Source organism: Sander vitreus, chromosome 5 (assembly GCF_031162955.1).
Source record: "Sander vitreus isolate 19-12246 chromosome 5, sanVit1, whole genome shotgun sequence".
Classification (NCBI taxonomy): Eukaryota; Metazoa; Chordata; class Actinopteri; order Perciformes; family Percidae; genus Sander; species Sander vitreus.
The window spans coordinates 10,282,578-10,309,223 of NC_135859.1; the positions used below are offsets into that span (position 1 = coordinate 10,282,578).

The 26,646-nt window shown below is 40.7% G+C and overlaps 1 protein-coding gene across 1 annotated transcript in view; it reads left to right on the forward strand.

Annotated features, from left to right (window-relative positions):
- Nucleotides 1-26,646, forward strand: part of loxl2b (lysyl oxidase-like 2b) — a 62,250-nt gene that overhangs the window by 14,824 nt on the left and 20,780 nt on the right. Inside the window, exons 4-5 of the mRNA XM_078250359.1 lie at nucleotides 4,565-4,776; nucleotides 20,066-20,282. Of these exons, the coding sequence (XP_078106485.1) occupies nucleotides 4,565-4,776; nucleotides 20,066-20,282 (429 nt within the window). The remainder of the gene's footprint in view (nucleotides 1-4,564; nucleotides 4,777-20,065; nucleotides 20,283-26,646) is intronic.

The window sequence follows — 26,646 nt, forward strand, 5'->3', positions numbered from 1 at the left end:
TGACCTGTTGCCCCTTATTACATGACCAGAGTGTAGTGGTATTTTCAAATTGAAGAATTATCTCTTGAAGCAATAAAGGAAAATCATGTTTTACAACCTCGAAGTAAACTCTGTTAATTAGAGCTGAGTTGCAACAGATTGAGGCCCCTTCACCTCTCCCATACATCTCATCCCACTAATGGCTTTTCCATCTGTGCCACTTTTTCTCCTGGACAAGCAAAGACTCAGGAAATATCTTTTTTTCTGCAGTCAAATGGCCATTTTTTTCCACGTGAGGACCATCTGATTTATAAACCGATGGGGAAGGGGGCAAACCAAGGAAAGGAACAAATTGGGTTTTGAAATAAACAATTTAAAATAGCTGTTTTTTTCAGACTCTTGTGTAAGTTCTCTTATATGCACACATAAACATTTAGCATGGATGTTGTTTATCTCACCAAGATTTATGATCAATCTGTGAAAGGAGGTGGGTAAAGTTATCTTAACAGATATTCAATCTCAATATTTAAGCACCAGCATGCATTTAGCCTTCTTTAGTCTTTATCAGTACATCATTCTGTTTGGTTGAATGTTTAGTCAGTCTGGATTTCCTTGCTAACCAACGTTTGGCTCAAACTAGTTTTTTTGCATGTCTGCCACAGTCATGTACTATATACCCAGTAAATCCCTACAAGGTCACCATCACCACATTTCCAGTCATCATTATGTTCCATGATTTCAGCCACAGTACAGTATATCCTCTGCAGTCCAGACCACGTTGCCTCTGACCAGAATGATTAATGTGGTTATCTTTGGGAGAAAATAGCAGAGGGTAGAAAGACTGATGGTTTGTACCTTTCACTCTGGTGGTATCTGCCCTTCCCTGGAGGCAAATGCCAATTAGGAAACCCTACTTTCTCATTATTTGATGTCAAGGTTCTTCTTGGCTGTATATGAGAGAAGTCTGGTCCTGCCCATCTGTTAAGCAAAGCAACGTATTCCCCCCAGCCAGACTGAGCTCCCTCCCCTCAGCCTGCACTGTCACGTAGCACAAGAATGTGGGTTTGGCCTATTGGAGAGGAAAATGTTTATTTAATCCCTGCAAATGGTCTGAGAGGAAAGGTTCTGGGCTGATTTTTGACAGCCTCACACTGCCTTTGAGCTAACAAGCCACTGACTGAGTTTTGCTGAAATGTAAAACTGTTGAATTGGTCAAAATACCTAATCAAAACAGACGACTAAAATCATCCATGTTTCTAGTAGACTGATGCTAACATTTTATACATATTTACAGTATAGTGAAAGTAGACTCCTTGCTAACACTCTAGCCATGTGCACCACTGGGTGAGACCAATGGATGTATAATTAGACTTGGATACAGGAGCCCCGTTCATTTCTATGAAAGTTGCTCAGCGGCGCATGAAGCCATAAAAGCTCTACTTCCACATATAATTACCCGGATGATCTGCGCTGCTTCTGCACTATGGGGTCCATAGAGCAAGCGCACTAGAGACCTCCCCTGGCCGAGCAGGCTACTTCTGGTTTAGCACGCCACTCACTTGGATGGGGATTAAATTATTTAATTGTACGGCTCTTTTAGACTTTCCAAATGTTATCGGACTGAATGGATATTTGTTAAAGGCAAAATAAGTGACCATTCTGAATTTAGTATTGTGGTGCTGCAGAGACGTCCCAGCCTACAAATTGTATCCTACAGACCAAAGAAAAAATCTTTGTTTGGTACAGATCCTCGCATAAATCACACTATAATCATTTTAATATTTTAAATTTTAATATTTTTCAAAGAAAATGAGATTAACGATACAAAAATAATCATTCCCTACAATATCGTGAATCATATCGCAATCGCAATATCAGTCAAAATAATGACACAAGGGTCCAACACTTAATTACATGCTTGTAATTCATTATAGGCCACTATCGGTTTTTTTTCAAATGTGAATTTGTAGCAGCTGAAACGCTTAATGCCATTCACATTTATCTGACTCTTGAATTTCTCTAATGTAGATTTGTAAAAATGTACACAAAATAATTTGTAAGTAATGTAGACTCACAGTTTGAAATAGCAGTAACCTCCTACCCTGTCGCATGTAGTGGAGGCGGTGGATGATAGAAGATTTTGTAATTAAAGCAGCATCAATTTATTCTCTTTGGCCACTTAATGGAGAAATCTGGCGCAAAATGAATCTAGGGGTTAATAACACATATGTACCGAGTCGACTGGGATTTGTTTTCATGCTAATCGAGTGACCAGTTTTAGCGCAAACCGCTAATTAGCTTATAACGCTAGTTGTCGGGGCACGGGTAAAGTAAAAAGAAATCGCTATTTCTATACCACTAACAAGGCTCAAAATAGCACCACACTTCCACGGTAGCATAATGAGGGTCCCTACATGTAAACCAAAGCATTGAGAACTTTGTAAGTGTACAGACCGTTTATTAAAAAGATAGTTTAGAAAGACTGTACCGTTCACGTATACAGGCAGGCGCCATCTTGGGAAAACAGTCATGACCAGTCAAATGACGAACAGCGTTGTGTGTTATTAACCCCTAGGTTCATTTTGCGCCGGATTTCTCCTTTAATGACAACAGAACAAGCTGTAAACAGAACACTGACATAATATCGCTTTATAAAGTTGGCGAAAGTGTTAGCAAACAGTTGCCTATATACTAGTCTCACATTGACAGGCCTATCTCCACAGCTGTGTCAGCGCGGGAGTATGGTCAGGTGTATGGAAAAAACGCTCTGGCTTGTTTTGGGGTGCCTGCAGCTCAGGTGGTAGAGCGGTCGCTGCCAATTGGAAGGTTGGTGGTTCAATCCCTGGCCCTCCAGTCCCACACCATCGGTGTGTGAATGTTTACTATAAGAAGGTGGCACATTGTACGGTAGCCTCGGCCACAGTGTATGGATGTGTCTGAATGGTTCCCGTACTTTTGTAAAAGTACAGTGAAAGGGCATTGAGTAGTCGAGACTAGAAAAGCGCTATATAAATACAGTTCATTTGTCTGTATTTCTCTAAACCATTTACAAACATCCTGGGTGGCGCTAAGCCCCAGATGCAGCAACAATGCCCTTGCAAAATAGAAAGCAGAAATAACATCAAGAGGTAGTACATCAGGCTTTATCTCAGCAATGTACATCCGTTGAGCGAGACTACCTACACACAGAACAACATTAGTAATCTTTTGGAATCCTGTTTCTGGCACCTTTCTCTTGTAAGCCACATATTCACTCTCCTTGTAGCTCTTTTCTTGGTCTCAAACAACTCCTTGGGGAAAAATCCTGGCTCTTTGTTTTTTACTATATGCTTGTTTGCCTTACATACCACACCTTACTATTTATATTTTCTGTCTCCTGTTTGGTGTTGTGTACGGTTATTAGAGCGTTTTTGCTGCTTTCTGCTGTAGGAAACAGCAATGATAACAGCATTAAGAATAAACCCAACAATAAAGTGCCATAAAAAAACAAGCCCAATAGAACCGAGGGGAACTAGAGTTGCGTTCATTACGAGCCACCCCTCACTCACATTAAACATATTATTTTGATCAATTGTTAATATAAAATATTTACGAGTGCAATGTTAATTACACAGCAAATAGTTTCACCCTGGGTTGCTCATATGGGACTGTCCAAGGCCTGTACTGCTCAAGTTTGTGGTCGATGATGATGTAGACGTAAGTCTGGAAAGAAATGGCAGTCTCCTACTGCAAGTGTACTCACAATGCTGTTTAGCCAAAAACCGTTGTAAGAAACAATAGGAATTAATAAGATGATACACTGTAAATATGTTTGAGCAATCTGGAGAAGATTTAAAAGCAGCGCACACAGATCTGAGTGGCTGTAGGTGAAGTATGGACGGGAGGTTGAGGGTCTTTGATTGCATGTTATGTAACACAGGAAATGCTGTTTCTAGCCAGATATAGCCTGTTTACATCATATCAGATTTCAGATGTCTGTCTAGCCAGAAAATAAAAACGGAATACTTTTCATGTCCTCTGTGCAAAACTAATATTTCTTTGTCAATTAGGGGTGGTATGGTTCACAAAATCCACGGTTTGGTTCGTATCGTATTCAAATGTTTTCAAAAACACTTTTCGGTGAACTATTTTCGTAAAATACAAGATCGTATTCAGAACGAGACGCCATGTTTTGAAATTCGGGAGCAGCAAGAACCACGTGACGCGTTCGTCCATTCAGCTGCCATGTGTTGCGTTCGTCACGCTCATCCCGCTCGTCGTTTCCGGTAAGTGTTTTAACATAAGTGTCGAAAGTGGGCACTACGGCAGTAAGTGGTTAGTGCACATTAACAGTGTACTGACGAACCGTGCGACGCACACACACACTCCGAACCGAGCGGTTCGGATGTTTTTTCATGAACCGTACCACCCCTATTGTCAATTATACAGAAATGGACCAAAATGTGTTCGGAAATGAATTACACATAAACACATTCTTTCTTTGACAATTGACAAGTCAGTAAGATAAACAGGCATAATTTGTCGCTAGAAAATATGTGAAGTTTCTTGACGTATCTGCACATTTATCTATTTTTTTTGTCCGTAGAACCTTGATATTCAAGTTGAGGACGTGCGCATACGAGCCATCCTGTCGTCGTACCGTAAGCGAATCCCTGTAACAGAGGGCTATGTGGAGGTCAAGGATGGCGGTAAATGGAAGCAGATCTGTAACACCGAGTGGACCGAGCTTGACAGCAGAGTCATCTGTGGCATGTTTGGCTTCCCCGGGGAGAGGAAGTACAATGCCAGAGTCTACAAGTGAGTATTTCACTACTGTATGTGTATCCTGGGTAACTCAAAGAGCAGAGAAGGATTTAGGGTTTGATTCACAAATGGCCACAGAAATGTATGGTGTTATAAGGTATTTTGCAACAATGTGGCCCACCAGTTGAATGCTGTAAGTCAGTGGTTGTTTTCAGATAAGCTCTGAGTAGCCAGTTTATGTCATTTAATTATATCTATAGAGAAATAGAAGTATATTCATCCTCCTTTCAGCTTTGTTTTGGTCTCCACCAACTTCTAAGGGGAAAATATCTGTCTCTTTAGCTGCTAAATGCTCTCCTGTGTCTGTTTGCTGTTCGGTGCTGAGTAGGTGGTGTACAGTGGGTTTATCAGAGCTTTTTTGGTTAAAACAGCCTGATTTGGCTGGAAAACAGGTTGATGAGAGCAGTGAAACTGAACCAAACCAGTATGTCATGGCCATTAAACCCAAACAATGAGCTGAAAGACGTTTAAATGCTTTGTAGAGCTGGGAGGAACTGAAGCGTTGGATGATAATTCTCTGTGGTTTCATATGAGCAACTCCTCACACATTACTTTTACTTTTAGATAAGTGCAGCTTTAAGAATATACACCATGTACACTCAATGTCACAATAGCACAATGATCGATAAATTGCAGGAATGTCTGTCTGTGTGTTATTCGCATATCTCTCGAACCGTTAGTCCGATGGATTTCAAACTTGACAGGTGTCTTGCTAGGCTACATGAGTAAGTGCAGTGCCAAGTTTGACGTTGTTTGGATTAGAAATGCAAAAGATATCGTTAAATATATATCGGTAAAAGAAGCACTCATTGGCTTTTGCCGCTCAAGCCGCTGGCCACTCCCCCTCTCACACTGCACACTGAGTGAGCACAGCGCAGGACCAGAGACAGAGAGGGTCGAAGAAAGCAGCGGAGATTTGGCACCTAAAATGTGAAATACACCTCAGACCCACAAAAATGTGCAAAGTAGCACTACTTTGGACTGTTTTTGACTTTGAATAAACAAACGACAATATCCGAATTTAAGGACGTTTCAGAATCCCACATATGCAAAGCACAACCAGCTACAGACAACAAGTGGCAGACAGAGTGTGATGCCACTTACAGGCAGGCTATCTATCTAATAAAGCGAGACGTATCTGTATGTATGTATGTATGTGTGTCCGTGTTTGGGGGGGGAAGGTAACCTGCACATCACACGCAGACGCCACATGCAGAACGCTTTACTGTTGTAAAGCGTTCTGCGAGGGGGGTGGGGGTTGTTACAGCCTTTGACTCTTTTCCTGCTATTGTATTAAGTTGCTGTGAGCTGGCAGAACACAACGTAATCTCGGAGATATTCCTTCACAGCACTGTGCAATGCAAGAAAATCTCAGAGTTGAACCGGGAAGATACAGTCTACTGCTAACTTACAACAGTAATAACATTACCGTCGCCAAAATACCCCCGCGAATCAAATCCATACTTCACCGTTAACTGTCAAGCCACTAAACCTGTATGGAAATGAGCACCTCTGCTGAAGTGTTAAATTCGTTAACGATCATACGACACAAGTTAACGTCTCTCTCTCTCTCTCTCTCTCTCTCTACACACACACACACACACACACACACACACACACACACACACACACACACAAACGGTCTGGTTCTGGTGGTTGATGAACGCAGATATGTGCTGATTAGCTCTCATAACGGGCCAGGTTGGTAGCGCACTGCCATGAGTCCATGACGCTAATGTCTGATTACTCCACATTGTCATTGTGATATTTTGTGATTACATTCTGATTCTGCCCCGTTCTCTATCAGGTAAATACAGTATCACAATGTCTTCCTCTGATGTAGACGCAGCCTACACTGTAAGTCAGTAGTAGGCTATACAGTTGAGTTGCATATTAAGTGGTTTGGGGTCCTTCTGTAAGTAATTTTGGGGTACAATTTGGTTTTGAAGAATTGTACGAGCAATACCACAGGCCATTCCAAATTTTCAACCGGCATTGAAAATCTATCTTACTTTCCTTCTAGGTAACGTTTTTATTTCTTACTGTAGCTATGTTACTTCATGTTACTTTATACACGTATTGACTCACTCTTTTGTTACTCATATTTTACCTTGAATTTGACTGTGAGCAACTGCGACTAAACAATTTCCCTAAGGGGATCAATAAAGTATTCTGATTCTGATTCATCAGCTCATCAGGGCCCTGAACTTAATTAGTTTATGTTAGTACTGCATTGTTTTAAACTTTTACCACCATCTATTCTGCCATCAAGACGCTAGCACTACATCTTCCATGGACTGCTAGTTTTTTAGACCAATAATTAAAATAATCATGGTTCAATTCAGTATACTAATATATATATATATATATATATATATATATATATATATATATAACTGAACCCTTGAAGATTTTGAGTCTCTATACCTTTTAGCAGTCCAACAGTGTAAGAAATCTGTAAAAACTAATGATCAAACATAGTCCATTTGTTGAAATCCATTGAAATCTAACCTGACTGTATATCCAACATGAGTGCATTCCACAATGCTTAATGTCATAACATGTGAGTGACTACTGAGGGATCTAAATCTTGATGACATGAGGAAGCAGCCAAACGGCCACAGATTAATCACAGCCTACTATAAAGCTTCCAGCACTCAAGTTAACCTTGAATTTACTGTCTGTGCCTGGGCTGGAAGTTTCCTCTGCGTTAGGTAACCACAGCAGAGCACGACAGCTCCCTAACTTTCCATCTACGTGTAAGCCTACTCCCGCTTTCAGCCCCATGAAACGTGTTTTTACAGGCAGCCGTTTCAAACGGCGATGACACAGAGCCTAGCGCTGCCGGAGTTTTATAATCCTGAGTTTGCTCCTGTGCTGATGCTCCTTTGTAGCTTAGCTTCGTCCAGAGTCACTTTGAAAATGCCAGATTTAAATTAAAATGGGTAAATATGGAAGTGAAGAATTTGTGGTTCCCTGTAATGTGTGTGTGCAGAGTTTTCTAAGTTGGAGACTTTCAGTTTCATGCCACACAATTACAAGTATTCAGTGTTTAACCCAAAATATTATTCAATTTAATTGTAAATTCGTATTATATTGCTTATTATTATTAATTATAGTGATTCTGCACTTGCACAGGTTGGGAGTCGTGTGAGAGATAAAAACAAAAGAGTCAAAAATGCAGAAGGAATAATTTAGATAACTCATTACTTTGGAGTTACTGGGGGATGTATATCTCCTCTGTTAGAGGAGGCTAGCTGCCTTTCCACACCTCTAGCCCATTGCGCTACGCTAACATGACAAGGACTCAGACAGAGTTGATATCAAGTATGACATCTAACTCCAGTAAGACTGCAAACGGCCAACCCCCAAAACTTTATCATAATGGATCCCTACTTAAATTAGTATTCATTCAATTGCTGAACTTCAAACTGTAATCCCTTGCACTCATTACTGAAAACAAAACGCTGCTCTACCCTTGTCCTTAGTATGGGTCAAGTTCCAAAACACTGCTACACTTCCAATATGCAATGATATGCAGTAATTTGTCAAACTTTCCATGCCTGGTAAATATTCCAGTCTTTCACAATCCATGTCCCAAGTTTGCAACCAAGGCTTTCTGTTATAGATTTGAAGTCTCCAAGCCAAGCTGACTGATTTGGTGTTACTCGAGCGCCTTCAGAGCCACAGAATTACATAACTGTGTTCACATGCTGTATTTTAAAAGCCCACATTGGTGTGCCTTTTCATAAATTATTAAGTAGAACGTTAGTAAAATTAGTAGACATTCAAGTTGTACTGAAAAACAACTTGGGTATGAATGTGTTACCATATTTAAAGCTAGGTTAAGAGATATTGGTGAGAAGTCAAGCTTCACAGCCTCAGCACGGACAATTTATTCAATCATCGCCGTGTTTGAACAGTACTGATATGCATCACAGCTGTTTTTAAATTGCATTGAGGAGATAGCAGAGCCAGTCCTCCGGCTGCGGCTTAGAACATTAGTTTGGGATAGCTTCCAGTCTGCAGCTTCTCTCTCGCCAGCTCCCAAATGAAAAACAAATGCTGCTTGTCCAATTTGATTACATTGTTTCACGTACACCTCAGACATGAGACACAAGGATAGGACATGCCACACTGCTAATGAGGCTTATTAAAAACAGAATATGGGCACAGTAATAAATAGGGAGGAAGAGATTAGCAACCCAGCAGGTTTGTTTAATTTAATATGGGACTCTCCAGCTGTTAGCTAACCTTTACTTTTATGGTGTCAAGATAAAGCATTGAGGTACATCCAGTAGTTTAACCCCAAATGTTGATAAATGTAATGCATTTCTCGAACAGTAGACCTAGAATTTCAACTGCAGTTCTAAGTGCCGTTTGTCAAATTAATTAAATTCTATTTTCTCATCCCCTCACAAATTTCAGGGTACTTGCATGAAATGAAAAAGAAATGTATTAAAGTGAATTGAGAAAATAATACAGACAAAACGTGCAGTAATGCATTTTTTTTGCCATTTGGTCGCAGAATTTACAAGATGGACATCACAGACATGATTGACATATGACCTTACAAGTTGTTATGCTAATGCATTAGCAAAACAGTTGCCTATTCACACATGCACACACCAGCAGACTCCCCTTTAGCTCTGTTTTTGGTCTCAACCAACTCCTAAGGGAAATATCTGTCTCTCTAGCGACTAAATGCTCCTCTATTATGGCGTTATATATATGTGTCACATTCCTGAGTGAGTAATTATATGTTTTGAGCACAGAGACCTATATTTTGCAAGCGCATTACATTGCATTTAGAACAGAAATTAACACTCGCAAAAAATAATTCAGTTTGAGTAAACAAAAACCTATTTCGTGCACAATAAATGCACATGTCTTTCTCTGCTCGCAGGTAGACGCTGCTGCGCTTCGGTCATGTCTCCCTCGCTCTCAACCTCTTCTCTCCGCACGCTCAACTCTAGACACGCTCGCTCAGATTTTCACAGCGTTACAAGTGTGCCACAAAACCAACCAATTGCAGAATCTAAAGGTCAATTCTGATTGGCTGTTCATCTCCAATTAGATCGCAAGTAGCAGGAAAGATATATCTACAGGGAAACAGTCTTTGACACAACACCTTCCATGATGCCCCAGCAAGGGGTATCTCTGCTGTAGCCAGTGGGTACTTGGAAAGATTGTGGAGCAGCTTAACTAATCAAAATAATAACTGAATTATGATTGATTTAAAACAATATATCAGCTAAAACAGCTCAACACATATGTTAAAACATATAGCGAAGTAACCAATGGTAGAAAAAAATAGCTAAAAGTGGCCTACTGACTTAGTTAACAGTTGAAATGATTAGCTAAAAGTAATGGATGAATTTTGAAGTTTATATGACAGGGCTGTGGGGGAACCTCAGACCAGAAGAGTTGGAAAGCACTGATGTAAAGTATTTTCTATTATTGACCGACCGGTATATTACAGACATGCCTTAATAGTTGTGTTAATCAGTCCCTCCAGAAAAACGTGATTATGCGATTGCAGAATTCAATGTATAATCAGCCAAAGTCTGCATATTTATGCGGGGGCCGCATTTTTTCAAATACGGCGCACTTTCGCCGCATAAATTGCCGATTTCTGCGCAAAATATGCAGGGCTTGCATGATTTCATAATCCCTGCATTTTCGTTGCAAAAAAGTCACATATATCTTAGCAGAAAGTTGAAAAATGTTGCTTTTACTTCACACAAGAGCAGCCATTTTCCCCTGTTGCCATGGGAACGTTATGAAGTGACGTAATTACGCGACATGAACATCATCGAAAAGCTGCAAACCCCGCGATGAAGCCATGATGAAACCACAGTTTTTGCAAGTTCCTGCAATTTCATCGCATAAAATTGCATAAATATCCCGCATATTCCATCGCATTTTTTAAGAAAACGTGCCGCGTAATCAAGGATTTTTGCCTGCAACAATCACAAAAAAACTCTGACTGAATGAGAGTGCTCAAAAGCGCATAAAGCAAACATGGAGCTCGGATCTTCCGCATTGTTGGCCCATGACGTCAGGATGGACACGCGCACTAGCAACAATTTGTTTGTGTTGTCTTAGCGACCGGTAGCAACACGCTCGTTCATGAGCTTATCTCTCGTGTCTCTTACAAGTGGCGAACTCATGAACTCGCCGTTTTCATTGTCTAAAATATTCACTAACATTAAACATTGTGTTTTCGTTGTTCCCGATCGTTTACATGCTTAGCTAAATAAACTATAGATGTATTTAGCTAGACAACCAAGGAGATTTAATAATTATGTCGTGCTACTAGCTAGCTAGCTAGCTAATAACTAGCGCTAGCAGTTAGCCTGCAGTTTCGTGAACAAAGCTCATCCATGGCTTCAGCTCTCATCCACATTACAAGCTTTACAGCATACGGCCCTCGGATGTATCATAAGAGAGAACCAAGGCGATGTAATCACTCTGTAGTAACGTTATGTAGGCATATAGCTAGCTATGTAGCTATAAATCTTAATACAGCCATGCTAGCTACCCCTGATGTTAGCAACTAGCTAGCTAGCCAATAGCCCGCCAGTTTGGGAAATGCTAATGACGTTACATTCACGTAGCTAACAGGCTTTACAGCATACATACATCCCTCGGATGTATCATAACTTCATAAGATACTACCATGGACATATTAATAGAACACATGGTGAATTACAACCATTAGCTATATCCATTATTACAGCTAGCTACATGACCTCGGGAGAACCAAGGGGGTAAGCGTCTCCTCACAACCCGAACCTCCTATGGCGCCATTTTGATGCTAATAAGCACTCACCCCCCGTTAACATTCCATGAATTAACATTCATTTTGACGTCACTTTGACAGCGAATAACTTTACATCTGAAGCGTTTAAATTGTCTTTAAATTGCGACTTTATTTGTCCATTGTTTATTTCTAAAGAAACACAACAATGTATAAAAGGCTCCATTACCTTGTACCTCACGTTATGGCTCCGTAGTAGACGTTTTTGTAAAAATAGGCTAACGATTGTGTCATAACCACGGGACTTACTGTGGCATAGTAGAGGAATTACCGTATAGTACAGGAGAAGCTTGCAGACAGTTTCGACTTACATTAGCTGTTTAAGTTTAATTACTAATGTTAACTAGCATTTTAGTTAGCAATAATTAGCCTGTGTCCATGTTATCTCTTTACATATACCTACGCTCTCCGTCTCTGCAAGATTGGGAATGATTGAGATTTCTCTTGGGACAGCTACCAGAAGACTTACAACTTTCAGACAGGTTGCTCACGTCACATTTACGTCTTCTCTCTCAGTTGGAGGCTGCACAGTAACGCTCAGCGCTCACCAGAAAAGTGCTTCTAATGGCCTTCACTGGCCTCCGTCCAGAGCAACGGGAACTATTGGTCCATTCTTATATACTGTCTATGGGGAGAACAGTCATGTGAGCGAGCGGGCGCAGTCCCGCGGCTCTGCTCGCGTCCATTATGCGCGTTCATCATGCCTAATTTAAAAATTCTGGATTCGCTACTAGTGAATGTTAAAAATTTTAAAAACATTTTAAACAAGGACCCTTTAATTGTTCGGGCTGGTAAGTTGATATACCCCGAAACAAATGATCCGCTGAAATATAGACGTTTCTTTCACCATGCAAAGTCTATGTGAAAAGTCTTTCTGGGCCATGGGGTGCAGTACCACCGTTATCCGCTAAGCCCATGGTGGCTTTTAGACATGGCGCTCTTCCTGGGGGCTTGGTGTTGATTGAAAAAGACTGTTCCTCCTAGCTACATTTTTGTTTCCTGCTACTTGCGATCTAATTGGAGACGAACAGCCAATCAGAATTGACCTTTTGATTCTGCGATTGGTTGGTTTTGTGGCACACTTGTAACGCTGTGAAAATCTGAGCGAGCGTGTCTAGAGCAGTGTTGCCAACTTAGCAACTTTGTCGCTAGATTTAGCGACTTTTCAGACCCCCTTAACGACTTTTTTTCAAGCACATTACATTGACTTTCTGTAGAAAAGTCGTCAGTATTGTCCAGCGAGCACGCAAGTTATTTCTCTCCTGTAGCCGCCAAAACAGTCTTCTGTTCTGTGACTGAGGAGCAGCGGAGCAGCCTCTCCCCTCTCTCCTCATGTGCAGCAGCACTGCGCACAGTGTGCAGGTAGTTAGAAGGGGAGGGGGGGACAGGGTGTGCGGGGGCCTGTGTAGGTAGGAGAGACAGCGGGACGCGACGGGAGAAAGACGCCGCTGAGCTGGCCTGGACCTGGGCAAGCCAGCCTTCTTTGAGAATTCTTTATCGATCTTTTTCCCTCCCTTTGTAGAATTTCTTTTTACTTTTAAAGATAGGCTACCTAAGTAATAATTATAAGGTAAAATAAATTCCTGTATTTCATTTGTGATTATTTGGCTAAAGAGTTCTATTTCTTTCTATCTACCTTGCTGACACAACCTCTAAGCTTTATACAAATGATTGCATAATGACGTCAAAAATATGCAAATGAGCGTATGACGTCATCTGGCGACTTTTAGCGACTTTTGGAGCTTGTGCTAGTGACTTTCATTGGAAAAGAGTTGGCAACACTGGTCTAGAGTTGAGCGCGCAGGGAGAAGAGGTTGAGAGCCAGAGAGAAGAGGTTGAGAGCGAGGGAGACATGACCGGAGCGCAGCAGCGTCTACCTGCGAGCAGAGAAAGACATGCAAATACATTTATTCAAGGGTGTAAATCCCAGGGGACCCCCCCCTCAAGGGTTGTCCCCCCCCTAGAAATACCATTAAAACAAAATGCACGAAATAGGTTTTTGTTTACTCAAACTGAATTTTTTTTTGCGAGTGTACATTTCTGTTCAAAATGCAATGTAATGTGCTTGCAAAATATAGTTCTCTGTGCTCGCTCAGGAATGTGACACATATATAACACCATACGCTATGTTCACAAACTAGTTGCTTTTATTGCTAAAACAACTGCATGCTACAGCTAAAACGAGGATGAGTTGGATTACACTGAACCCACCATTACAGTTCTGGTGCTTTGTAAAAGCACTTTACATATACAATTTATTTATATTCTTTTTCTTATTATTATAAAGTTGCAAGCCCTGAAACCAAAACAATTAGCTCAAAGATAGTTAACGACTATAGACGGGGGTCGGCTAGAGAGCAGCGCATAGAGTAGACATGCTTTTAGGGGCTCTTCCTTGCCAAGATTTAAAATTGTTACTTTGACAGTCTCGTACTTAATTTTATCAGCCTCGGGAATAACTTTACACATGAGGGGCTTAACCGGTTAAGTGTATGCAACGATATGCCGAAGAAGCCGTTCAAAAACGTCGAGTCATCTCGACCACCCTCAGCTTCTGCTAACACTAATTCTAACAGTGCTAGCGGTAGCCCGCCAGGTCATGACGACAGCGACAGCGACACGGCACATCTGCCGTTAATCTTGGACCCTGCGGCCGCCGCCCACAGGGTCCACTTTTATGGGAGAAGGAGCTCATACTTTGTCTCCGGAGGGAACGACAACTGGAGTACAAAGCCAAAAAGGTGCTTATTTTCCCGGACTACACGCCAGAGGTGATGCGGCAGCAGCGTGAATACACCGAGGTCCTGAGGATGCTACGGGAGCTGAAGGTGGAGCACAGCCTACTCTTCCCAGCGAGGCTCCGGATAAAACACAAGGATCGGTTTAAGGTTTTCAGCACACCGAGTGAGGCAATGACTTTTATGAACACTGACTTAAAGAACTGATCCTAAGGCTGTTGTGGTCCCTTAAAGTGTACCCTTAGTGTATACTTACACGGAGGGCTAATAGCACTATTTTGATGCTGCTTTTCTCATTTAGATAACTGTGTTCAACATTTTGAGAGACTGTCAATTTGATTTCTCTGACTTCGGTCAGGTATGCTAGGCAAAGGCAAAGTTAGCTATCACAGCTTTAATAGCGAGTTACAGGTTTGAAAGCGAGTTTCAGCCGTGCGTGTAGCGGTCCCGGGCATGAAGGGATGTCTGTGCTTCGTTTGGGGAAGTGCTTGTGGGCGCCGGGCGGGTAGGGGACATGTTCAGGTTCATGGGTTTGTTTGAGTGTGTTACCTCAGGTTACAAGGTAGGTTCTTTATGTGTCTTGTTTTATTGCGTTTTGTGCACTTTTGAGAGGATACCAGATTGCTTTTATTCCAGAGATGATGTCAGTATCCGATAGCATAACCCATAGCAGTATAAATGATAAATTTACATTGGTCTCATGGAATGTAACAAGTCTATCAAGCACCTTTTACCCGCAAGTCTAGGGGGGTTGCTATTCTTCTCCGAAAAAATATACCATTTCACCTTGATTGTATGACAGCAGACCCATATGGCAGGTATTTGATGATATCTGGGCATATAAACTCCCTTCCGATAACGCTGCTCAACATCTACGGTCCGAATATTGACAATCCTGACTTCTTCCGTAAAGCATTTGATTTGATACCGGCTTCTGCCTCTAATGTTATTATTGGAGGCGACTTCAATTGTTATCTTGACCCGGTCTTAGATGGACTTTCTACAAATCCATCTCCTGCAATAACCTCGGTGGGAATTCTGAATGATTTTAATTAAGACAAGGAATGTGGTTGAAATATGGCGACTGCAGCATCCTACAGAATTTTCTTTTTATTCTCATGTCCATAAGTCTTACACTAGGATTGATTACTTTCTGATAGCTTCTGAATTATTCCCTAGTGTTACTAATTCTACTTATCATAATATTTTAATATCTGATCACAGTCCAATTTCTCTTAATTTCAAAAATATCCTGTCTACTCCAAAATATAGCTGGCGCCTCAACCCTCTTCTTCTTGAAGACCAGTCTTTTATTGAGCACATGAATGCACGTATAGACAAATTTCTTGTTACAAATGGTAACGGAGAGGTCTCTGATTCTATTTTGTGGGAGACCCTCAAAGTAGTTATGAGGGGCCACATTATTTCATTTGAATCAGCCAAGAAAAGAGAACTTAACAGCCGCTTCAAGGACTTGAAAAAAATGCTTCCAGTAGGCCTACTGGAAGAGGCCTATAGATCTTCCCTCTCAACCACTGATTACAATAAGATCTTGAAATTAAAATATGAGTAAAATACCATTCTTAATAAGCGTGTTGGTAGTCTTCTATTGAAAATTAAACAGAAATATTTTGAACTTGGAGATAAACCAGAGAAACTGTTAGCTAGCCAACTTAGAGGTGGAAGGGCTAAACAGGCCATTCACAGTATAAAGTCCAAATCAGGCAGACTCCTAACCAATCCAAGAGAGATAAATGTCTGCTTCAGGGACTTTTATAAGGAACTGTATTCTAGTAAAGTAAAGGCCACTGAAGCAGATTTCTGTAACTTTTTTGCCAATTTAAACATTCCCTAATTAGATAGTGCAGCAAGAGATGACATGGAGGCCCCGATTTCTAAAACTGACCTTTTGAATGCTATTCAAGCCTTCCCCTCGGGAAAAACATCCAGTCCAGATGGCTTTGGCTGTGAATTTTATAAATCATTTCATGACAAAATAGTTCCGCTCATGCTGAGAATGGTGAACAATTCTATGAGAAATAAGACGCTTCCCAGTTAATTATATGAAGCGAATATCTGCTTGCTTTTGAAAGGGGGAAGGGAAGAGGTTGATCCGGCAAGTTACAGACCTGTTGCTCTCTTAAACTGTGACTTAAAAATACTAAAGTCTTGGTGACAAAATTAGTTAAGCACATTTCCACAATTGTACACCCTAATCAGACTGGATTTATCCCGGGTCGGTTTTCTTTTAGTGATGTCCGTTTGCTTTTAAATACAATATATTCAGTGCATGGGAAGAATACACAGGCTGCTGTTTTATCCCTTGATGCCAAGAAGGCATTCAATCAGATTGAATGGCCTTACATGCTGAAGACACTAAAACAATTTGGATTTGGGGGAAATTTCATTGAATGGGTGAACATAATTTATCTTAAACCAGTATCCTCTATTCTCACTAATTCAGATAGATCCCAATCTTTTGAGTTGAAGCGGGGTGTAAGGCAGGGCGACCCTCTTTCTCCTCTTCTTTTTGATATTACCTTGGAACCACTTGCAATAGGCATAAGGAGTCACCCAGGTATTCATTGGGTAAAGTTTGGTAATGTTGAAAGCCTTGTTAATCTGTATGCTGATGATTTATTGATCTGTTTAGGCCTAACAAAAATAATTGTTTGGTTCCGGTTTCCGACCGACCCTGTCAATTTATGTGCGACCCAAATTTATTTTATGAGCTTGGGGAAGAAATGATACGAATTAAATAAATACCCAAATCAAAAGTTTGAGGCGAACTATAATTCCATTTTTGTACAGCACTCTTGCGATGCAAGATGCCTGTTGTCCTCCAGCAATGCTGGAAGAGGACCCGATGTCGCTGCAGCGGCACTTAACGTTGCCGTGTCCAGTTTTATGGACAGTTTTACGGCAGCAGCGTGAGGACAGTGCCTTCAAGCAGCCCTCACCGGCCAGCTACAACGCTACTGCGCCGCTGGGGAGCTTCAACACGTTAAACAGGGCAGACGAAACCACTCAGGAACTGTTGTGTTTAATGTTGTTCAAGAGGATGGCAACGTAGCAAGCAAACACGATCAAATGAAAGGTAAACACCCTTTAGAGTGCTCTAACGTTACAGCAAGTCCCTGTGGCTCAATGGAGGTGGCTAACAGCAGTAAAGCTAATGACAACTTCCCAACACAATTCATTTGGATACAAGTGTTGCATTATGGAATATAGACGGGATTCTGAACAGCGATGCCCGCGTTGCACACACACACACACACACACACACACACACACACACACACACACACACACACACACACACACACACACAGCAGAGCCGACGTACTTAACGCAGCACATGTAACTGATTTGAAACGATACAGATTATACATTATTTACTGCCGCTGGCGCAGATTAACTAACGCTACACTCGTTACTGTAAGTAGCCTACAATAAACCCTCCATGATTAAAAAGTCAATACTTAGCCTATCAATACACCTACCTGTTCTACAGACATTAACATGTAGAAACCGATATTTCAGTCTGCTCTGTCTGCGCTGTCCACTCTTGTCCACCGCGCTGTGCAAACACAGCTCTACTCTTATAGCGACTTTTTACAAACAAGCTAAAATGAAAGATGTCAGTTTGTAGTCTAACTGTTTATCTTAGTTTGCAACGAATCTTGAATTTTGGAAAAACTCTTGTAAACGTACCTGCTGTCTAAACGAACCATCCTCTCTGCTGGAGCGGTAAACCATGTATTATAAGACCAAAACAGATACATGTGGCTACTTAATATGCACGTGAATGACGTGAATAAAGGAACAAAAAAAAAAACTACCTATCCCTTGCTGCCACTGGGAAAAAAATAAATAAATTAAAAATAAAATAAATTCCCTACCGACCCTTGACCTCAACTGACAACCAACCAGAACCAAACAATTTGTGGGGTCCTCCTTAGGATGACTTAGGGCTGGGCGATATGGAGAAAATCAAAGATATGTTTGACCAAATACCTCGATATCAATACCACAATGATATTGTATTGTTGACTATTGGTGCTTTCACAAAATATTTACACAATGAGATTTTTGATAAATAATCATCAGTAAAGTGGATATAATGACTTAGTGGGTAAAGGTAAATAATAGAACTGTTACAACAGTCTGGTAAGACATCACTTTACTGTAATGCAGACTTTAAAACCAGGAAAAGACACCACTTATGCCATATTACGATATTACGATATCCAAAATCTAAGACGATATCTAGTCTCATATCACGATATCAATATAATATCGATATATTGCCCAGCTCTATGATGACTGTTCCTCTCCACTGTGTCTAAATATTGAATCCATGTCTGTGTCACAAACCTCACTCCCAGCGTTACTCTTTTCAAAGGCACAACTGTCTCACAAGTTATTTAGCTACAATTATGTTCTTAGTAATTCTTTGAAGATATTGAATCAAATAAGAAAATTCCTTGGATTACCAAATGTTTCGGTTATCACTGCCTTTGAGACACCAGCGGGTACCAGTCATTTCAGGGAGGCATGGGCAAAAGAACTGGGAGTTCCACTGTCAGAGGAATTATGGAAGGAGGGCTTGTCCGGTATACAGAAGTGTTCTATAAACTCTAGATATCGGTTAATTCAATTTAAAGTCATACATAGACTGCATTATTCCAAAACTAAACTTAATAAAATATTTGAATCAGTGTCTCCCATGTGTGATGGATGTGGCGGAGCCGAAGGTTCACTCTCACATTTATTCTGGTACTGCCCAGTACTGGACAACCTTTGGAGTGACATATTGGTTCTCTAAGCAATATAAAGTAAACATTCAACCAGACTGTAACCTGGCAATCTTTGGCTCCTCTGAAAGGACATCGACCCTCCCTTCCCACTGTAAGCAGGCATGGTAGAAATTGATTTTACTCAACTGGAAGTCTCCATCATCTCCTTGCTTTAAGAGGTGGCTCAACGAAATGGTTTGTGTTTCTAGAATAGAACAGATTTGCCTTAGCAGAGGGGATGCACCAAACTATTATGAGAAAGCGTGGAAACCATTTTTGGCTTTACTTGATGAGACCTAAATGACGAACATATAAAACAGGCTTTTATGTATTTGTATGGTTTTATTTATTTTTTTCTCTTCTCTTTTGTATTTTTTCGGCACTGACTAAGTGTTTGATTCTCCTCTCTGGGCCTTATTTTTTTTCTTTTGTGAGTGTGTGTGTGTGTTGTGTGTGTGTGTGTGTGTGTATTCTTTTTGTTTTGTTTTGTTTTCTATTTATACTCCTGACGGTATCATGGGACAGGAACACTGGACTACTTTGGCTATTGTGTATATTCTCATATAGCCTCTTGTCTTTCTTTTATTACTTGGTTTACTTCATGTAACTATGTTAGATGCTGTATACCCATCTTGTATGTAGGTTTTTTTCTATTTTTTGTAAAAGTTTAAAAAAGATAAAATAAATAAATAAAAGACTATAGACCAAAGCCTGGTGATAATTTTCTGTGGATTCATCACTAGTAGCAACATCTCACACATTGCATTTCACCCATTGTTCATATGAAAATATTGATTGCAGCTTTAACTTGTTGCTTTTTCCAATGGCACTTGGCAAATTTAAAAAAACAAACAAAAAAAAACCTCTCAACTGCTTGAATACTTTATAAATCTCCTTTCCTTCTCCTGTCCCCATCTGTCCAGGATGTTTGCTCGCCGGAGAAAGCCCACATACTGGGACTACGCTGTTAATTGCACTGGCAATGAAGCCCATCTGTCTAGCTGTAAACTGGGTCAGGTTTCATCACTGAAGTTGAATGGGACCTGTGCTGGAGGGTTGCCTGTAGTGGTGAGCTGCGTGCCCGGTAGAGACTTTGCCCCAACGTCCATGACGGGATTTAGGAAGGCCTTCAGACAAGAGGTAAAGTCTATTCTAACGTGAATCTTAAATACACACACCCAGCTATTGATACTTTGTTGTTTTCAACAAGTAATTCATTTTGCAATTGTACTCCAGCAATTAAGACTGGGGCTTTTCTCAGACATGAAAAATAATTGAACTTTCAGTACACTCATTTTAGAAAAATAATTGTCCGAGCCATTGTAACAGTACGTTCTTACAGTCTTCTGTCAGTGGCAAATGAAATATGTGTGATGTCTATAGATGGTGTCAGTAAACTGAAATGGTAAACAAAGCTAATGTTAGAAATAACAGAACTGTCAGAACTGCACTGGTTCAGTTCAGTTCAGTTCACTGGCTCTGATGTAGAGGGAGGGCAAGTCAATGTTTTGTTTGGACAAAGGGCCAACACTGACGTTCGGTACTCAATGTCACTTTGTAAGCTGCAGCTGTAGCTGCTTTGGACACTTCTCATCAAAATGAATTAGTTTCATCTTGGGGTTTCAAAGATGACATGATGGAAGGAAAAACATGTATCTCCAGAAAGCAACGCCAAAGTCAGTTAACTTTTATTCTTCTCAAATGTCCTTGAAAATAAAACTAGGGTCCAGAGTCAGTAAAGCTGCATCAGTTTTTACACATTTTACACTTAGGTGCTTAAAAAACTTTGTTTTGTTCATTGAAGAATATGGGAAAATGAGATACGGTGCAAACAATTCTTCCGAAAGAGCAGTTGATAATTGAATGCTCAGATTGAGTTCATGAGTTATTGTTATTTACATTCTCTGTCAGATGTACTCTCTTGAAGGGACTTACTCGTCATGCAAAGCTATAGTGCGCAACTAATTTATATTACTGAACGTCCATTACATTCAAGCCATTGCTAAATGAGGTGTTAGCCATTGGCTAATTAAGCCTATCAGCTCCAAAAAACTCAAAAATCAAAAGTCACATGTTTTCATTTTAAACAAATTGGATATCCAAATACAATCAACATTTTCTATAGGCTCAGACTATTAAAAAAAACAATTCCAGTGCTGGTTCCATAGTATCAGAATTTTGGATAGTCGTCATGGAAACATTAATTGGTCATGTGACAAGGGCAGGGGAAATTGGCAGAACAGGCAGCCAAGTTACAGTACTTTGATCCAATGAAAATAATTGTCAGATTGACAGCACTCTAGCCCAATGTATTGGGGGCACCAAGAGGGGGGGCAATCATATTTCAGGGGGGGACGTACCACCCTGTGCCCCCCTTTTTGCCCCGCCTCTGCACATTAAATACAATATACTCCTGAGATCATATTGGTTTGTTATTTTCTCTGACTTGTTACATTACCATGCTGAAGTTTGATATTTCTCATATGTATTTTTGTACATATTTTTTACATGTATTTTTTGTGATGTATTTTCTTTTCACATCCATTAAGGTTATTAACATTAGGGTGGCAACTAAAGATTATTTTCAGTATCTATTAATCTGTCTATAATTGTTTTAATTAATTGATGTATTGTTTAGTCTATAAAGTAGGTAAGTAAAACATTATTTACACTTTAAAACTAGGATTAAACTAGATGATGACCTAAGACGCATATTGGGGCAATATGTGCTCAGCAACTCATATGGTGGAGCCAAGTTGTTAAAGTCTTTAAAAGTAATTAGAAGGATTTTGATTTTAAACCTAAACAGAAAGCCAGAGATTTAGCAAAGCCAGCAACAGGGAACTCTACAGAGTTAGGTCTTTGGTTTAAGTCAGAATCAAAATTTGGTTTATTGCCAAGTAGATTTTCACTTAAAAGGAATTTGCTTTAAAAAAAGAATATAGCATCTTACAATAGTCAAGATGAGACATGACACAAGACTTGAAGATTTTTTCTAACAGGAATTAATAACTAACTTCATGACTTAAGTTGGTTGCCAAAGAAATGCGAAATCTGTGAAATTATCATAATACAATTTTATAAAGTAGTAAAAAAATGCCCCTTACAAAGGTGATTTTCTAAAACTGCTTGTTTTGTCCAACCAACAGTCCAAAACAATATGTTATATTGAATATTACAATGATTTATTGTAAAAGCTAAAAAAGCAGCAAAACCTAACATTTGAAAATTTTGAATCAGACATTACTGCTCCATGAATCACAATTGATATATTATCAAAATTGTTGTTGACCCATTTATTAATCAACTAATCATTTTAACACTACTGTAGATAAATATTTCTTTTAATATAGATAACCGAGTAGTGCTTTTATGAAAATTAACCTTATCTTTATGAAATACTGACAAATGAGTTTCAGTGTCTCAATGTAAATACAATTCGTATTGTACTATTTTATAATCAAGCATCAATGCCAGTATGTGGAGGGTGTATACAGCGGAGTAAGGATTGTATTAGAGCGCACACAGAGCTTTACTTTGTGAATACCAACAACATTATAGACCCTTTGCAAACACGAGACCACGACCACGTGACGACGCCATGACAGACGGCGGAAGCACAGGCTAATAGTAGACGAGCGGAAAGTTTCATAGTTTCAATCAGTTTGAAATACATAACACTAAATAAACTGTATTTATGGCTTCTTCTATTGAACAACAAGTTGTCATGCCGTTATCGGTCGAGGTAGGGCATCTGGTAGGTGCTCACAAAGAGCAGTATTTGGAGAAGTTGGAGATAGCAGGATTGGATACCGACCCTTAATTCTTTCTCCCTCCGTTTTCATAGACCTCATTAAATCACCGAGTCTGCCCGACTTCAGTCCACACGATCTGCACCACTATGTGGTAAACGGGGTATCCCCATATAGGTTATGGTGCTGATCTCAAAGCTTATAAAAGTCTGGATGCTTACCAGTTCTTTGTAGCTGGCTGGGCTACAGGTACGCGATGCTCCGCTAACGGTGGGGGGAGGTACCTCATAATGGCAAAGATAAGACATCAATCTAGGGTTTATTTTGTATTAACATCTATTCTTTACTTAAGTAAAGATTTATATAACACGTAGCCTATGTTTTTAGAGGACATGGTCGGTCGTGGCTACCCACATACCGTTGTTCACTGGGTGTGCCAATGCAACTTCCTAATGGATGCCTGAACACATCCCAACTTTGGGAAGTGCAGTCATTAATTATCTATCACACGTGAATCCATGCAAATCACGGAGTGTCGATGATCCGTAGTAACCACACATAATTGTAACATCTAGCCATCTTCTTATCTGTGATTATATTCGCTAGCCTATGTTAAGATTTGACCGGTGGATATTACGACGCGATGGGCAGCAGCTAGCGAGCAGTCCAAAGCTAGCTGCAGCTAGCTCATCAGCTAGCCGGGGTAGGAGCTCCGCTGACCCGCAATTAACTCGTTTTTTTGGCCTTTTTGAAACTAGTTTCCGTGCCATGTCATCTTTAATTTAACTGATATTTTTTGTATGTGTGTTAAGTTAAATGATCAAGGGAACGGCTTTCTTTTTTGGATATGTAGCTAGGTCAGTGAATAACCGATGTTAGCTAGTTATGTGGGTCATCATCATGATCAAGGGAACGGCTTTCTTTTTTGGATATGTAGCTAGGTCAGTGAATAACCGATGTTAGCTAGTTATGTGGGTCATCATCGGGTTGGTCCTGTTAGCAGGAACAGCTGGTTAGCACGGCAGCTAGCTGGTTGAGGATCATTTTATTTATCACTCATTTAAAACAGAAAGGCAATACATACACATGCTTGTGTTGGTGAGGATTACTCTGCATGCTTGTGTTGGTGAGGATTACTATGCAGATTGTGAATGTGAGAACACAAACACGAACGAAAACGTACGAGTTTAGCCTGCCGTCCGTCTACAGCATAGCTCTTCCGTCGTCCGTCATGGCGTTCATAATTCGCGCGAGTGGAGCGTGACGTCACGTGCCCATGCAGGGTCTATATCAAATAAAAAAGAGAAAGTTCTCTTTGCGCTTCTGCAGACCACAACAATCCGGTGCAACCAAGGCAGGACAAAAACGGTCTAAAGTAACAAAAAATAGCCGGTGCAGCACAGATGTCTTCTTACTTGACAGTTTTATTACTTAAGGTGCAAAACAGTGACTAACGTTTCGATGTAGAGTTACATCTTCATCAGAGTCCAGATGTAAATCTACATCGAAACGTTAGTTAGTCAAATGTTAGAACTGCTACTAATGTGTTTACTTGTAAAATTAAACACTTCCATTTTCTCTTAACAGTTAATGGGAGAACCGCCGAGTCAAACCGTATCATCGACGCTACAAACACGTACTCTAGTTTATTTACGTTCTACACACACTCGATACTCAACCTACCCCAGTGTCTCAGTCATGGTAACCCAACAAATGCAAATAAACATGAACACTAAATCAAGACTAAAACCCATGTAAGATAAATACGTAACGAAAACACTAACATAACATCATTTACACACTTAAACTACGACAGGAACCGTTAATAACATAGTCCTATGATCCTTTGCACTGCAATGCAGAACAGTCATTACAACGGCATCCTGCCCAGCCGCTACAATATGTCTTATTTAATATCTCCAGATCAATACAGTTGTTTTTTTTATAAGCAGAGAAATGTGCCGTTTCATCAAGGTCCTCTGACAATTGCAGCCCATCCAGAAGCTTTTTTAATCCATCATTTAATTACAGTGTCTTTTAGTGTCTTTGTAACATAAAAAAATGATTATGAATCCAAAAATCTACTTGCGCGTATGTTTCGTTATTTTTATTATTTATACTCTTTATTGATCCCCAATGGGGAAATTACAATTTACACTCTGTTGTTATTACACACTGCACACAGGCCTGAAATACACACACACACACACACACACACACACACACACACACACACACACACACACACACACACACAGGTCCTTTTACATGCATTAATGGAGAGAAGTCAGAGTGAGTGGGCTGCGACTGCTGAACAGGTGCCCTGAGCGGTTCGGGGGGGTTCGGTGCCTTGCTCAAGGGCACCTTGGCAGTGCCCAGGAGGTGAACTGGCACCTCTCCAGCTACCAGTCCACCTCCGTATTTCGGTCCGTACGGGGACTTGAACCAGAGACCCTCCGGTTCCCAACCCTACTCCCTACGGACTGAGGTACTGCCACCCCTTTTTTTATTTTTTTTATTTCGCGAACTTTGGACCGATCGTCTCGCTGTAGCTCTAGCAGAATAGCTGGGAGCTAGTCCTTTCCACAGACCTCTTGTGTGTCTTCATAGCCCTTCCTGTGCGGAGACTATGCACGCAGGTTCAAGAGCGATAAATCCACAATTGAACAGCTATTTACTTTTTGTACGAAACAGCGATCTTTTTTTCGTTAGCCGACTGACTGACATCTTTGTTAATCAATCACATGAAGTAATGTGCTCAAAGAGTTTGCTCAGCAAATAGAGAGCCCTTACAGGAAGGCCTTTACTAGGTCTTTGTGTGTGTATTGGGGGAATACAGAGGCCTGGCAGGCTGAAATGAGTGTGATTTGGCTTACTGATGTCAAATAGCAGACAGATAATACATTGAAGATGACACAACTAACCTTTTTGGATAAAAGCATATGGATTTTTATGGTATTTTACCTAAATAGTTTAATATTTTTGTTAGTTACAGAGTTTATTTCTTTTTCCCCTGATAGCCAACACCTAGAAGAACGCTTTTCAAAAGCCAATAGTCTTGGCCATTATTGTTCTGTGTGATTTCAATACATTACTGTGAGAGTTCATTTCTTTATGCATATGCATATCCTGATAGCCCAGGTTCTCCTGAAAGAAATGATATATAACGTGATTGTGCATAACAGGGTTGAGGTTATATAAGCATTACCACCCCAATCTCTGTGAGGGAGCACGTTGTTGGACGGGTGCTCCTGGCAGTGAACCCCAGGAAGGCTGCCGGCCCAGACGGAGTATCTGGCAAGGTGCTCAGGGCGTGCACCCACCCGCTCGCCCTCATCTTCACCAGAATCTTCAACCTCTCCCTAGCCCAGGCAGTCATCCCGCCTTGCCTAAAATCAGCCACAATCATCCCAGTGCCGAAGAAGTCTCCCATCACCAGCCTAAATGATTATTGTCCTGTGGCCCTCACTCTGGTAATCATGAAGTGCTTCGAGAGACTAGTTCTTACACACATCAAGGACTATCTCCCCCCAGACTTCGACCCCTATCAGTTCGCATATCGCACAAACAGATCCACAGAGGATGCCATCGCCGTAGCTCTCCACTCTGCGCTGAGCCACCTGGAGCAGCAGCAGAGCTACGTCCGGATGCTCTCTGTGGATTACAGCTCAGCTTTCAATACAATCATTCCGGACATTCTCATCACCAAACTGGTCACTCTGGGCCTCCCCCCTCTCACATGTGCCTGAATA